The 16,972-nt window shown below is 39.1% G+C and overlaps 1 protein-coding gene across 5 annotated transcripts in view; it reads right to left on the reverse strand.

The window, feature by feature from the left end:
- Positions 1 to 16,972, reverse strand: part of samd4a (sterile alpha motif domain containing 4A) — a 101,951-nt gene that overhangs the window by 16,313 nt on the left and 68,666 nt on the right. For 4 of the 5 annotated variants that reach the window (XM_041809397.1, XM_041809067.1, XM_041809312.1 and 1 more), the window contains 5 exons: positions 13,981 to 14,230; positions 13,810 to 13,895; positions 10,290 to 10,408; positions 9,815 to 10,016; positions 2,036 to 2,162 (listed from right to left, as the gene is read on the reverse strand). In XM_041809397.1, coding sequence (XP_041665331.1) covers positions 2,036 to 2,162; positions 9,815 to 10,016; positions 10,290 to 10,408; positions 13,810 to 13,895; positions 13,981 to 14,230 — 784 coding nt within the window. The remainder of the gene's footprint in view (positions 1 to 2,035; positions 2,163 to 9,814; positions 10,017 to 10,289; positions 10,409 to 13,809; positions 13,896 to 13,980; positions 14,231 to 16,972) is intronic. The other variant, XM_041809155.1, reaches the window with a different exon arrangement.

A 16,972-nucleotide genomic window follows, 5' to 3' on the forward strand; every position in this document is an offset into this window, starting at 1 on the left:
TTCCATGACCCAAGCCTGTGTGGACACTGGGAGTTTGGGGAATTAAGAGAAACTTCAGACTCTAGGGGTTCCTGGAGTAATGATATGTCCATTAAGAGTAGAGAATTGTACTTAAAGTACAAAATGCTAATTGTTTTTCAAGATGTAATCATATCACTAATTAAACTGATTTCTATTAACACACAAGTGGGAAGGACTTGAGGTTACTTTATATCCATGCAAAACTTCAATAAATACATGTAAAAAAAAAAAAAGTGTTTTAACCTAAAAAAAAAATAGCATCACAAGCAGTGATTATTCTAAGCTTCATTTTACGTCAGAAAATAAAGAAAAGCTCAGAAATAAGAATATCATGTAAAAGTTCGTTCTACCTGTGTCTACTTCAAAAGTCAAACTTCCATACATTTTTATTCATCTCACACAAAAGCATTTCAAGACTTTTGTTTAAATCTTGATGTTTACAGCTTACAGCCCACAAAAATCCAAATTTCACCATCTTAAAATATTTGAATATTGTGGAAAAATTTGCAAAGGTTTCCTGAGCCTTTATTCTCTCACTGTGGTTTAGTACTCACAGCCACAATCATGGGGAAGACTGCTGACTTTACTGTTGTCCAGAGGGCAATCACTGACACCCTCCACAAGGAGGGTAAGCCACAGAAGGTCTCTGCCCAAACGACAGGCTAACATCAGAGCACTGTATCAAAGTATATTCATGGAAAGTTAATTGCAAGGGAAAAGTATGGTAAGAAAAGCAGCACAAGCAATAGGGATGAGCTCAGCCTTCAGAGGATTGTTAAACAAAGCAGATTCAAGAACTTGAAGGGGAGGGGAGCTTCACAAGGAGTGGACTGAGATGAGTCCAGGAGATGGACTACTTGTATAAACCACAGATGTTATAGGTGTCTCGCCTGGGCTCCAGTGTTTTCAGTTTTCACCGTCGGTTATGGTAGCCATCTACCAGGAGATCTGAGAACTCTTCATGCTTCCATCTGCTGAGAAGCCTTATGGAGATACTGATTTCCTTTTCCAGCAGGAATTGGCACCTGCCCACTGGGTTACTGACCATGTTATTACTGTTTGATTGACCAGCCAACTGATCTGACCTGAACCCCATAGAGAATCTCTGAGGAAATGTCAAGAGGAAGATGAGAGACACCAGAATCAACAGTAGACTATAGACTCAACAATAGAGACGAGCTAGAGACGAGACGAGCAAAGGCTGCTATCAGAGCAACCTAGGCTTTATAACACCCCAGCAGTTCCCACATCATTTCATGAATAAGTTCTAAAGTCTTGAAAAAAAGAAAAAAAAAGTTTAAAAAGTTTGCTATGTTGAATGATGTTCCAAAGAATTTTCCTTTCATTTCAACAGCTAAAATTTCACAGACCTTGAGTATTTCTGAAGGTGAGCATGAGAAATGTCTTAAATGCTCAATGAAATCAGTGCTGTTTTCAACTGAGGATTATAGGTTTAAAGATTGTCTGGAAAAAAAAAGACAGCAAGTTCAAAGAATTTTGGTGTAAATAAACTAAGGGTATCACAACAATTTAAAGGCTTAACAACTGTCAGAACAGCCTATCAGGAAGGTAATGTGGCTGTTAATGTTGTGTGTTTTTTAGTGTGTTTTTTAAAGTTACATTTTAAAGTTTTGTTTTCAGCACTGTGAACATTTATGTCTCATGTTTTAGAAGCCCTGAATTATTTTTTCCTTGGTAGCACACGATGTGAACTGCAGCTCTGCAGGCATAAAAAGCATGAAAAGACAGATAAAATCAAATGGTAGCAAGACTCTTTCATTTATCATTGCTTTTAAAAGATGTCACAAAAAGGGAAAACAAAATATTGTTCAAAAGTTTGTCCCATTTCTGATGTGCAAGTTGTAACTTGATGGTTTTTAATGCAAAGGACAAGTAACATACATAAAGGTATGGTAACTGGAAAAGGCGTGTCAGATTGCGAAGCATCAACTGAACTTGTCAAAGGATTCTGGAGTTTTGTGTTTATGATTCTATGTTTCTCTGTGATTCTTACCAGCTTGGTGGAACATGCCCATGGTTTGTGGCGTGGTGTGAACTGGCAGGGAGCGAGTCCTCTGTACCGAGCTGTGGGTCCGACTTGGCATGCTGTTACTTCCTCCAGGGTTGGCAAACCACAGACCCTGAGGAGGAGGACAATAAAATATTATTATTTCATGACCTCTGTAGGACTGGTGTCATGGTTAGGGTAAAACATGTCCTCTTATATTAGACCTACAAAAACAGGCCAAATATCTCATTTACATTGCCAGATGCATCAATTTACTGTGCATCAAATTTCAAGGAAAAATATTGCTCAAAAACTGTGGGATTTCTTATACTAAGTAAGATGAGTAATACATTTTTATATACAAAGCTATAGAAAAACACATGTCAGATTCTGCTTTAAGAATGAATGATAAAATAATAGACCTTGTCGTCAGATGACCCTTGCAGGAACAAATAAACAAATGGTCAAGCTATTACCAGATTCAAGACCATTGCTCTTACGTTTGGCAAGTGAACCTGAGTTGCCCTGAGCGCTGCAGGAATCTTTCATATTTACACCACTTTTAGAATGTGATCCACTCAGATTTCTTTCGCAGATGCTTTGACTTAACCCCTAATAAGTCTTGGGAGCAACATATGTACATCTAGGTGCATGTTGCTACAACTTAATTTCCATAGCACTACACCACTTTCATCATCTATTCTTACATTAGAAGAGAAGAGGAAAATTTAGATCATATGAAGTGCAGTAAGAGCCATCTCACTCATAGTGTTAGATATAAACTGCTGATGCAGCAATGCACCGGTCAAACATCGGCAGTGGTCTTATGAACCCTCATTAGCCCATCGGCAACAAATGTGGCAGGCACCAATGACAGCTGCTAATCTTTCGTCTAATGTGGAACACAGACAAAACTAAGGTACATGCTGCTGAGTGAGGTAAAGCTAAAATCTAACAAAAGCAATGACAGACAGCGATCTGACAAGTTTTTGCTGTATAGCTCACACACCCTCCAGCTGGTAGTGCAGATCAGCATTTGCAGTGCATGGCAGATGTGGTTGAAATTAGCCAAAAAATATCGGTACACTTTAAACATTCTCCTCTTTCCTACTGCATGCAGGTTGTGCAGGTTCAGTAGGGAGTGAAGCTAAAAAGACTGCAGCAGAATGTCTCAATTTGGCGAAATACTGGGCTACGGTTTAAGCCATGCAAAGCCTCTTGGAACAAAACCACACTCTTGCCAAAGATATGCCGTGGGTTAAAATTCCTCTGCAACGTGAACTGCACAACAGTTAAAACTTTATCACACTTCTCAATCTGTTTGAACAGCTAACAAGAGAAGTCAGCACATCCGATTCATCAGCTGCTGATGTGATCCCCTCAGTAAGAACCCCGAAACTTTTTTTGCGCACAGAGACAGTTGCTGATTGTGGTGTTAAAAACAGACAAATACTACTTTGTTGAAGGTTGTTCGCAGAACATTCAAACATAAAGTGCCTGATCCACTTTCTGCATCTCTACCTTATCAGATCCCTGGTAAAAAAACCTGCCATTTTTATGAGGATATTACATTGCGTGAGCATAGCGTGACACACAACTGATTGGCATGCCAGCTACAAGAGACTGGTCCAGCCACCAGAGCTACTTCACATCCTGGTTAATGGGAATAAAAGACTGAGCTGCAACAAGGCCGAGAGGCTAATCTCTTTTGAGAAATACATGCATCTAACCTAGAAGCAGACTCTAAGGTAGGACTGGGTGTTATACCAGCATCTTACTAAGAATTAGGCCATGAGGTAGGGCTGAGCATGATGTGGTTATTATATTACCACTGTATTTAAAAAATGAGATATAGGATTAAACATGACTGTTCATAGCAGTACAGTAGATGTTGAGGTTGACTTTTAAAAACCTATAGTCATTTATTTCAGGCTGAAGAGGCTATGCTGCAGTTTGTTTGATATTTTTTTGAAGTATCCTTCTTTGTGAAATGCATTTAAATGAAAAGTTGTACTGTGGATTTTTGTGATTGAATTTGTCCCCTCTAAAGTAATGAAAGCTAGAATTATACTATTGTTTAACAATAAATTAATATAAGTGTGTAAGTAGTAGTCATAAGGAAGCAAACATTCATAAAAATCAAACAACTAACAACAGTTAATGAAAAAACATCTTTATTAGCATCATTATCAGACAAAATGTTATTCTTTGGCATCAGCCCTGTATTTTACAATTAGTGTTTAACAATTATTGCATGACTATTAACTACCATATAATTCTACTATGTGCAAATTCACAGTGTCAAAAACAAAAGGTTCTAAAAGAGCAACAGCTGCACAGAAACTGTGACCAGACACGTCGGTTGACTGTTTCATGCATCCATAGCATGGGATATATTTTAAATCCATGAGCAACACCCATAGAGGGTGTTTGAACCTCAAGAAAAAATCGAAGGGTGACTGGATGAAGGTTCAGTCTGTAACATCCATTGCAGACCTATCAGAGCAAAAAAACCTATGACACTGTAGGCATGTGCTGCCCTGAGGGTACAAATTAAATAACACAACCTCAACAGGCAGCCGTTATAACTGTTCACTATCAGTGGAGTCAGTTGGTTAATTAAACTCCTGCTCCTATGGTTGGCTGATGCTCCTTATGCAGTAGAAATGTGAAGATTCACACAAAAGAGGAAGTAAGTTTTAATCTGCACTGATTGTTAAACATCTTTTTCTATTCTGCATAAATAAAATAGCCAGTTGAATATGCTTGTCTTATTTGATTTAAAAAAAAATCTTGAATGTAAAAAAAGACACTAAATGTCAATAAAGCAGATTTTTTGTGTACCAATTTTCAATAGTGCATTTTCATATTTTTCATTTGAGGACCACCTTGGACTTTTAATGCCACTGAATAATCTTGTATGACTATATAATAGTTCATTAATACTAACATTTCTTTGATTCAAAGTGCAAGACAAATGACATCCTCAAAGATTCTCTTTTAATTTTTGCTTGCTGCTTACATCACAGTTTCTCCCACATCGCTAAAACTTTCACTGATCAGACGAGCTCATGAAACGTGAAAGCTTAAAATAAATCTTGCGTAAGATCAACACCACATTGTCTTAAACCTTTTCACTCCCCCATGCTCCTGTCTGGATGTCTGGCCCACACCTAATGACAGCCTCAGACGCTTGCCGCATGAATTCCTCACAGTAACCTACCTATTATACCCCCCAAACATCATCACCACCACACACCCCTCCTCTCACCTCTCCCCTCCTTGCGGCCCTCCAATGCCATGGGCCAGGGAAAAACAGGAAATGCCTGTGCACTGTTCTCACTGCCTCTGACTGGCTCTCTCTCCCAATGCCCCTCCTCCTCCAACACCACAGCTACCTCTCCCAAACTATGACTCACATATTTCCCTCCCACCCTCCGTCTCCCCCTCTCTACACATCCACTCTCTGGTCCCACACCGGACGGTTCATGGTGAGGAGGAGGAACGGAGGTATTTCCTCCAATTGTGAGGGATGAAAGAGAGAGGGAAGGAGAGAGAGAGAGAGAGAGAGAGAGAGAGAGAGAGAAAGAGAGAGAAAGAGAGGTTCCCAATCAACTGGGTCAGCTCAGACAAGTGTGCCAGGATGGGCCTGAAACAGCTCCACAGCTCCTCCTGTTTCAGAGTTCAGCACTGACGCAGAGCCTCTGGTATGTGGGGTGACCTGCCTACGAGCTCCATCCACCTCGCTTCAGTGGCCAAACCCCCACGCTCTTCCTCTTCCTCACCCCACATTTTTTGGTCATGGAATAAAAAAGTCTATTTCAGGCTGAATACGTGCTGAAGAAGGAATTCTGCTGCCCAGGTTATTGTAAACATCCTGGAATGTATTATTTCACATTTCCAAATGTTCCTTTGTACAGTCACGAACACCACTGCTATTCAGCATTCCAGTCACTTCACATTCACAATAATACCATGAATCTAGCTCCAGGTTTCCTGTCTTAGAGGACTTTAATTCACCAAGCTTTGAGGAAAAAATCTGAAATATCCAACCTCATCTGACCTCTGTGACCTCCTAAACTGAAGACATACAACCTACTAAATCTAAGAAATGACTGAGCACTTTAACTGAAAGGATAACTATAAAGATTATTTTTCTGTCCAAAGAAAAGAAAAACAAAACATTTCAAAATGTGTGAAGTTTCTCATGAAATCTGCCTTGATTTAATACCAATGCTTGACACTTTATTTCTGGTAGAGTTAAAAGCAAAAAGTGAAACTCACTGTGGGCTAAATACATCCTAAGAAATCTTCTAAAATCACTTGAATCAACAACTATATTTCTATTTTGTCATGGGGATGGTCATTATAAGTAAGTTCTTATTTAACTGACTGAAGGAATAAAGGACCTTATTTCAAACATAGAATTAAGACCACAACATTAAAAACAAACAAAACTGTGTCCAAAAAGGAGTAGGTAGAAGTGAAAATTACTTATCCCTAAGTCTGTCTCACTTTTCCTCTATTAACCCATAGACAAAGCCATTTTGGGTTTTTAGTCATTTTCTTGTTTTCTCTTTTTGATTATTTAGACTGTGTTAATGCTAACATCAAACACTTTGTAGGGTAAGTTTTATTTCAGTACAATCTGAATCTTTTAATATCAGAACATGTAACACGTTAATGATAAGCTCTGGACACCTTTTGTGTGCACTCAGGGTGTTTGTGACAGAAAAAGGTTCATTTGAATCCATTAAAGCCATCATTTTTGACCCCCACAGTGGCTGTCCTTCTGAGTCATTTCCTCAAATTTGCAATTTTTCCTGTTCGTCACCAAATGTCAGCCATTTTCCAATATTTGGCATTAGAGGAAACTGCATGCTTGTTTCCCCCTGGATTTATCTAAATCTTAAAAATGGGAAAAAAAAAAAGTTGTTTATTATCAACATAATCAAGGGGGTGGAAATCCAATATCATTTAGCATATAGACAATTTTTGTGTGTTTATTTACGATACAAAATCAGAGGGTTTTGGTACTTAAACTGGCACTAAAAGCATCTAAATATTTACGATCAGGTTTGATCTTGATTTGAAAAAATAATGCAAAAAAGTGGGAAATTTTTACTTGAGAGATACTCTATAGCTTTTAATGTATGGCATTCATTTTTGGCCACTTACATCCTTCGCATAACAGCTCTTTTAAATCTTAAAATTAAAAGAAATAATAATGCATACAAATTGAAGCTGTTATTATTTAAATGTTAAAGGCTGTGATAATCATTAAGCAAATTCAATTTGCAAGTACTAAATGAAAAAAAAAAAGGTTTTTACATGACAAAAGTCAGGATTTTGCACTTTAACGAGCATTTAAAGGATTAATTCCCCAAAAAGTTATTCATATTTGGCATTTATGATCAGGTCTGATCTTGATTTTAAATATGTAGGCCAAAAAAGTTGGAAAATACATCAATGTTTATCATTTTTACTGTTATCTATGTATGCTGCCTTTTTTGGGTATAACAAATTTGTATTACTCTATTTGGTGGTCAAATTATCTTTAAAAACCCTCAAATTTATTTTCAGCTAATGTAGAAGTATCTTCCCCCAGTTTATGAGCCACCTAATTAGATAAAAAATAACAATCCAAGTCTGTTAACTATCAAAATATTCACCCAGTGCAACTAAATATATCCCTGCACCTGCAAAAAATAGCTTTATATTTACAGTGATATAAACTGATTTATATTCATGTTTTGTTTTAATTCCACAGGTCAACTCCATGAACTATAATACACGGGCTCTTCTTATGCACACACAATCCTTTTTTGAAGTAAATCCATCTGTTTGAAAGTCACTGGCTGTTCTTGAAATAAAGTTCAAATAACTGCAGCTGCTCACTTTCTTGCTCTAATTGTAAACACAAAGTGTCAATCAGCCACATTAGCCTTTAAAACACTTGATAACAGACTGTGATGCTGTAAAAAGAGGATAGATGCAGTAATGCACACACATCTTGGGCGCACATTTTAGTTATGCACCAAATGTAAAAACCAGGGTAGATGTCAATGTGATGATTCATATAATTTTGCAGATACTGATGCCGATACTTAGGTTTTCTCGTTAACTTTTGTTACTTGTTTGATTTTTGTGATTGGTAACTTCCTCCAGGCAAGGATAAGGATAAATTAGTATAAGGATAAATTATTTTTATTGTTGAACAACACTTTTATTCTATTCTTCACTACTTTAGAGGGGGTAAATTCAGTCATAGAAATTCAAAATACAACTTTGAATTTAAACTCATTTCACAAAGACAGATATTTAAAAAACTGCAGCACAGACTCTTTTGCCTGAATTAAATGACTACTTACTTTTTATAAATCAACCTCAACATAAACTATACTGTTATACACAGTCATGTTAAACCCTATATCTCATTTAAAAATACAGTGATATAAGAAAATTATATATTTCCCAGACTTACCTCTTGGCCTAATTCTTTGTAAGATGCAATTAGAACGCCTAGCCCCACCTCCAAGTCTATGTCTTGGTTAGATGCATGTTTTTCTTGAACGCATGTTCTTCCTACAAAGATTAGCCTCTCTGCCTTGTTGCAGCTGACTGTTTTTCTTCTCATCCAGGATGTGAGAAGCAGCAGTGGTAGGCATGCCACTCAGTTGCGTATAAAACTGCTATCATGCATTTTGTTTAACGTCCTCATCAAAGCAGCAGTTTCTTTGTACTGGGATCTGATAAGGTAGCAATACAGAAAAGTGGATGAGACTCTCTTCATCTGAATCTTTTCAAAACACCCTCTATAATAAAGTAGACTTTGTTGTTGTAACACCATGATAAGTGGCTGCTTCCTTGCATAAAAGGTGTTTCAGGGCTCTAAGCGAGTGGAACACATCAGCAGCTGATGAATCTGATGTGCTGAATTCTCTTGTCAGCTGTTCAAATTTGAGAGAGAAATGTGATAATGTTTTCAACTTATCCTCACTGCTTTGCAGTTAAAGTTGTGGGGAGATTGTAGTTGGAGGCGTACATCATGATCGTTTGTTTTTGCTCCAAGAAACCCTGCATCATTTCTTCATTTCTTCTTTGCTGCTGTCTTGGCCAGGACCCTCTTGAAAAAGAGATTTTTAATCTCAGTGAGGTTTCCTCCTGGTTAAATAAATAAAAATTGTACCCCTATCCCTCGATTTCAGGTGCCCTGTCGCCTTTTGAAACAGAGTTACAAGCAGTAGAGGTGAAATCATTCCATAAAAAATGGGACAACCCTTCAAGTTCCTGATACGTCATCAGTAGTCATCAAAATCATTTACGCAAAAAGACATGACAACAATAGATACATTTAGATACATTTGTACAAGACATTTCTTTACAATGCTTGTTTGAATAACAAGGACCATAATGCACTACTCACAAGAGGTTCTGGGAGACTTCCCCCTACATTCTGTTTAATGTGTGCCTCCGGGACATCTCCATTTGAAAGGCCAACACTTCACCCTACCCCTCCAGTGCAACAAGAATTGGGACACCCTACCCCTCGACATGAACGTGCAGAACGTAGGGGTAGGGCTAAGTGGTCGGGCAAGGGTTGCATTGGAAGTGAGCCATAGATTCTTACCATAACTAAATCTAGCTTTAACAGCATCCCCAAAATAAACCCTGGTGGACTGCTACTCTATAATAAACCTGCACATTTAATACCAAGACAAATATGTATGGAAAACAACCACTAACATATTTCACAGCAGTACATTTTTCTGCAGTTCCACTCACCTGTCTCCCTTGCTTTGGGCCAGTTGGAGTGCTGCTGGAGCTGCGAGGTGTGGGTCCCAGCAGCCCCCCACTGCCCAGCAGGCCCAGCCTGGCACCAGGCAAGCTCCTGGAGGGCATCTGGAACTGACGAAGGCTCCTCCTGGCAGACACGCTTCCACCGACACAGCCAGAGGTGGGGAGAGAGTTGGACTGACCAAATCTGCTGCAATGAGAAGTTACGAAAGTGTGTCTTAAGATCCTTACAAACAGTTGGCACTGTATGGTTAAAACTTTGGCTTGTCACAACAAATAATAGTCAGTACAGTTAGGGCAAGAGGGAGCTAAAATAGCTAGACATTTTCTTTCGATTTACTTAAAAGAAAGCTGCCAGATTTTTAGCCTTTCTTTGGTTCTTTCACTGAATCAAAGTCACTTTAAACTTCAAAGTTTTTATTCACAGACATTTCAGGCCAAAAATGAAGGCTTCTCTCTGTACCTTCTCTGTGGTCGGTATCCTGCTATGTCGAGAAGGGTTTTCCTTGGAATGGACCGGAACAGCCTCTGGACCTGTTGTTTCCATGACAACAGCCTCTTCTTCTGTGTCTCAGTGAAGGACTGTTAGGGAGGGGGGAGGGGAGAACAGGCAGTATGAATCAGGGATGAAATGAAGCATATCTGGCGAACAGCAAGGCTCGGGATTTTCAGGTAAAATGTGTAGCAACAAATGAATACAAATCCCTCTGTCACAGTGAGGTGGCTCTAAGGGGAGATACCGAACAAGGCACAAAGCAAATTTAGTCTATGGCACAATCAAACCAAATTTCTTCTTGAACTCAAGAGGAAGACAGAGGGTGACCTGGATGAAAGTACTGCACTGTGAACTCAGAAATTCTCTGTGACTTATTGAATGTGTTTTGTTGGGCATTTTACCAAATTATATCTGATATGCTTATAATTTTTTCACAAATTATGCTTGAAAATGAAAAAAATATTTCATACACTATGCATGTACCTCCATATTTATTGAGGTGACAGAGCTCAACAGTGACTGTGCTAGCTTTTCTGTAGCTCTACATGTAAATTTGCTCATCAAATCCTCAATTTCACATCAATCTTTTTAGAATCTTTAGAATCTTTTTGGACTTTTCCCTGGGAATAATAAAGGAATATCTTATTTTATCTTTAATCCTGGAACCAGGCCAACCAAAGACCAGAGTAGGTTCTTTACAGTCTCGTGATTTTGAAGACGTGTGAATGTCTGTTTGGGGCCAGGAAGTGAGGGACAGGCATTAAGAATGAATGGGAATGGAGGAAAGTTAGTACTTCAAAGCACTAAATGGACCTGTGCGCTGCAATTATCATAAAAACAATTCCACATACCCTATTCAGTCCTGCAGACCTCCTGGTAACTAATGTTGTCTAGTCAGATGAATGGAGACAAGAGTCTTAAGAAGTCTTATAATGAGCTAAGAGGCTAGTTGTGTCCCTTTCACTTATAAATGGAACTGGGTGAATTTTGTGCACACCATGTGAGCTGTGCAGGTCTGGGGTTTCATACTTTTTCTTACTACTGTGGCATGTGAATGTAAGTCCCATAGTTACTAATGTGGGCATTTGCGCTATGAATTGTGTAAGGAGTCCGAGTCATTTAGGAGTGCATTTGTTTGTGTGCCTGTTTATGTGTGGACCCAGAGTGTCCTCAATGATGAATTCAAGCAGAGGAGATGGATTGGTTTACAGCTATGCACAAAATCACATTGTCCTCTTTGGAGCAGAGTGCACCAGCTGATCATAACATTATGACTAACATAGAGATGAAAGTCATGGCAGACTCAAAGTTCTACCCTGTGCACCAGCTGGAATAAAGCTCTATTTATGTCATGCCATGGTGTAACTTTTTACGCCTGGGACGAGCAGGTGTCAGTTTACAACACTGGATTTATGCAGTATAATATGAGCATAAAACTTACAGCAGTGGTCATAAAATGTATGCTATGAAACACCACGGCTTGTTTAAAGATATATCAATGAAAAGGCACGAAGATGAGGACGACAGAGAGTCATCTGTGAAAAGGGCAATAGAACTGGAAGTTTACTAGAAAAGTCAGCTGATAGAGAACCTTCTTTTTAACAGATGGGCCCTGATTAAACACCAGAATAATATCCCCTAAATACGCTACAAGATGTGTTGGGTACAAACATGGATCTGTCCTTGTCTTGCAGGTGCTGATTCTGTCAGAGTTTTGTTCCAACTCTTTTGCCTCAGTGGCTGTCATAATCATCCATTTAAAGAAAACAGGGAAATACTGTTTAGTAAACACGTGTTGGGTAATAATCTGATTTAAAAGACTCAATAATTTAAACCCTGCGAGGGACACGTTAATGTTTATCAGACAACATCATGCCAGTTTATACAAAGTGTTGACTCCACAAAGAAATTCTGACTTTTCTTTTGGCTTGAGCTACCAGAATCTTCTCACTGCAGTTTGATAGACATTAAAACAGGAGTGAAGTGAGTCTCTTGGCAACTCTTATCTCTATGCAAACGTGAACGTGCATGATGAGACCAGGTGTGCACTTGTTTTAAAAGTCTGATCACTGGTCAGACATAAGCCTCCCCAAATCCAAGTCCCACCTGCTGCCGATGGTTTCTTCCCATCAGCAGCTGAACTTTGTCCAGCTTGTTGCACAGAGAGCACATGATGGAGAGAAATATTCCCAGGAGTGTAGAGCATTGTCTGCACTGACAGAGACACACAAGCCCACAAGCTCATTTCCCTCTCCTTTGGCATCCGCTGGCATAGGTGAGTACACCTTTGACTTAAATGTCAGATAACTCATCAGAAAAACGAGGAAATAAGTCCAGTTGTGTTGTAGCCCCGTATGTTTGTGAGTTCTTCTCTGGTTAAAGAGCTAGACTGACAAAAAAAAAAACAATTAAGTACAAAACAAGACAAAACTAGAATGGCCGTCTGAGGCGGCAGACCCACGCCTAAGCAGCACCACTGAGGAACTCATGCTCCCATTGATTACTATAGTGTTCAAAATTCGAAGTCCGAGTCCAAAATCTAATCGATTCTTCCCTGTCACTATCCCAATATTCCCTGAAAGTTTGGTGAAGATCCGACTTACTGTTCTCAAGTTATCTTGTAAACATACAAACAAAGAAACAAAGATACGTAACCCTTTACATAACCCCCTGCCGATTTCATCGGCGTGGGTAACAATGCGCACCAACACACAGAGGCAGCCATCTTGGGTAACTATGCAGAAATCTCTTCTTGCATCCCAAGGGGAGTTCTCCACTGCTACGTGATGCCATATGCATACAACCTATCCAGTAAACCCTGCAGATATGTGATTTGTCAGCACAGCTCAACTATAATGTACTACAAACAGAAACCAAAACATCTAGCCAAGTGAAAATCACTACCCGTCTACAAACTCTCACTACGTAGAAACTGAAAATTGAGGTTAGTTTAGGTTACGTTGCATGTATAATCACCAATAACAGCCAACGCTTGTGGAGGGTGTAGGAATTTACATGGTAAAAACACTAGGCACCAATCAGAGACATAACCGGGACTCACTAAGATGGTAGATCTTTTACCCAGGATCACAAATACATTATGTTTTTCTCAAGACAAGGTTGATAGATTCAGCATATACCACTGCTTCATGATAACCATAACCATTCATGGTAGGTCTGCCATGGATGGTTATGGTTATCATGGCCAATAATCATACCTGCTATGGAGAACTTTTTTGTTTTTTTTTTTTACTTCCTGAACCAAAATGGTTTGATTTAAACCTATTTCGTGTTCCTTCTTTATTACCAAAACTTTGATATCAAAATCATGCAAAAACAGAGTTTAGCCAATTTATATCAAAAATAGCATTGGACACTTTGAGTAAGTCAATTAATTGGCCCTCAAAATCATTTTGCTTTTTTCTAATTCATGAAATTTGACTGTTATCAGTACATGATGATGCTTAAATGTCTGTGAAGTAGGTACCTCATGGATAAGGCATTTGTCGATGAGCTGTAGGTAAGAGCTGATATTGTCCTCATCTGACCTCGACACCAGTAGCTGAGTACAGACTGAGGAGGAGAAAAAGACATTTAGTCAAAACAAAAAGCTCTAAGTCAGTGAAAACAATCCTGAATGCTGGTACATGGGGCTAACCTTTGCCCATGACGCGTGTAAACTGGCCGGGTAGATCCCCCTCTGCGATGACACTTGTGCCTGACTCGGCCTCTCCACCACCACTACTGCTGCTCAGGTGGGAGCCAGGCGCAGCACTCTTACCCTCAGTACTCAAAAGGGGGCGCTGCAGGGTGGCCTCCTCTCCTCCATTGAAAGCTTTGATAGGTGTTATGATCATCTGGTGGAGTTCCTGCAGCGGGATGCGTAGATTACTGCCTTCCAACACATCCTGGTGGAGGTGAATGATGGGAGTGAAGAAGAGGCAGGAAGAAAGGCTGAGCAGCTAATCCAAATTTACATTAAATCAAAGTAATTCCCTCTGCAATTTTGAAATCCCAGGAGGTGCAATATTTCTTTAACCAGAAATGTGTCAAATACCAGATTGATACAAGTTTTTAACAGCAGAGATCTTATGGTCTACACATCATGCAAACATTCATGTGTAATATCTGTGGCATTGCTTGTAAAAAAGACCCTGCTTCCCTTATTTAAGTATGTTTTTCTTATTCAAAATGAGAATGACATCAAAAATATCATTCTCTTCAATACAGCGATTCATTTCAAATTTGCAATACGAGCCAAAATAATCACAATCAGATATTTTTTTCAACATTGTTCAGCTGTAGTTCAATCCATCTAATACTGTGTTGGTTTTAATATAGAATGCTTTATGGCATACGTTTGTTCAAAAATGCATAAGATGAGAAACTTCAAAAAAACTGAATATTAAATTGCAGCCCCAATACTCGGGGAAAAAAGAAACCACATAAAATCACATAATTAGATTATTTTCACAAATCGTTTCTAGGAGGAAGGTGCAGAGAATAACGCAGGTAAAACTTTGGCTTCAGTTTAATATATTATTTAAAGCTTTTTTGATGTATATGTCCTAGTCCATGTCATTTTTCTCTCTCATACATTATAATTCTACATATTCTTCTAAAGCCAGGAGTATATTGGCGATTTTCAGCCAATACAGACATGAATTTTGAGTTGCTTCATTCACATAGATGTGAAGACTTTCAGCCTGCTCATGCGTCAATTGACCTATGGCTAGGCCACGCCCCCCTCCACTCACTCAGACAAACAATGAACATTCAGTGACAGGTGCTATGGCAGGTGTCACAGTAGGAGACATTTCACAGGAGGCCATTAATGATTTTTGGAGACGGAAACATCACATATCATCGAGAAGTCCCCAAAAGGGTCTTAACTACGCACTGGAGGGATGTATTAATCATTTTATTGTTGAGAAGGTTGATAAAAAGCTTCAGTTACAAGCCAAAATTTACAGGTCCCAGTGCAAATGTGATAAGCTGCATCTCGTTGCCATCACCATCTCAGACAACAAGACAGAGGATCAGCATCAAAGTGCCACTGAAGTTAAGGTTTTTGGCTCAGAATATGAGAAAAATATAACAGCATTTTTACCATCTTCACCAAGAGTGTCTCTCAATTACTTTGGTGCTACAGTATTTACACTGAATCATTCAGCATAACGTTTGGCAACCTTTGTGATCTCGGCTATTACAGATAAGTTAATGAAACTAAGCTCCAGGAGTTAACGTTAGTTTAACGAGAACCCTTTGGACAACAGCTAACAATGATGTACGATCACCAAAGTACAAAAACTAGAACAAAATAGGCCAATAAACTCCCAACAAACAACGTGACATACTGTAATGAACAACGCAGCTAGGAGCTAACATTAGGCTTACATTAGCTAACATTAGAGATGTTGATAACTCTATATTCCTTTTCAGCAAAGTGACAATACGTTGCCTCAAATATGATGCTGACTTACCTTAGAACAGATGTAGACATCCTTGTTAATTTCATTCACACTGAGTTGATGTTGTGGTCTACCACACAACTTTTTCCAAAGAAGACACTTTTCTCGGTTGAGATGTGGCTTAGGAAAGGGTAAAAAATACACTCCATCTCCCAACCTCTAAGGGTACCTTGGGTCGAAGTTGCATGTACCCCATGAACACCGTTTGACCGTTTTTAAACTTACAATCTAAAAAAACCCCTCATAAAACCAAATGAAAATTGACTTTCTGCAATGAATTTCAATGGACATTCGAGCAGAGGATGTCCGAGTGTATGGGAATGGCTATACGCAATGTGATTGGCTCATTGTGTTTGAGGGCGGGACTTAGCCATAGGTCAGTTGTCAGGACACAGACTGACCAAGGCCTTGCTGCTCTTAGGTGGCACTTGTGAGGGAACTTTTATAAATTTTGCCCACGCAGAGAGCACCAAAAAGGGCATGTTTTTAAATTTTGTCTGCTAAGAGGGCACTTTGTTAAAATTTTCTCTGCATTGAGAGGTCATAAGAGGGCACTTTGCCCTAATTGAGGGCACTTTGTCAAATTTTGTGCTTTTGGGGTACTTTGTTGAGTCTATCAACCATATATGTATATGAGAGGGCACTTATGCAATGATTTTCAAACATCAGATCAACAAGTTCACCAATGACATATTATCTTCATATTGTGCAGATGTTCCTTTACTATGTGGATGCATCATATTAGCCCCTCCTTCCTCCTGGAGCAGCACTCTACCTTAGTCTGTGTAAACTCAAAATACTAAGCAACAGGGGTCTGGTTTCCCCAGCCCTACAAATGCAGCGGGAACAAATTTTAAAATGAAGTGTTGGTGAAAAGGTTAAGTCTGAATTTAGCTGGCCCAAGAAGTCCCTCCTGTGGGGTGCCCTTGAGTGCCATTGTATTGCTTTGAAGGCTGAATAGAGGGGCATGGGGAAGCGGAGACTGATGGGTTTATATTCAGAGCCCAAAACTCTCCTTCCTGGATTAGGTGTTCTCTTAGATGCCTTCTTAGACATACGACACCGTCTGAGAATGGCTGCTCTTATTACTCTCTCATAAACACAGAAAATGAGAGGTAGGGTCCTGTGTAAGGTTATAGTCTCAGACATTAATTACTAAAAAATAAATATATATAAAAA

The sequence above is a fragment of the Cheilinus undulatus genome, linkage group 1, assembly GCF_018320785.1.
Source record: "Cheilinus undulatus linkage group 1, ASM1832078v1, whole genome shotgun sequence".
NCBI classification, from domain to species: domain Eukaryota; kingdom Metazoa; phylum Chordata; class Actinopteri; order Labriformes; family Labridae; genus Cheilinus; species Cheilinus undulatus.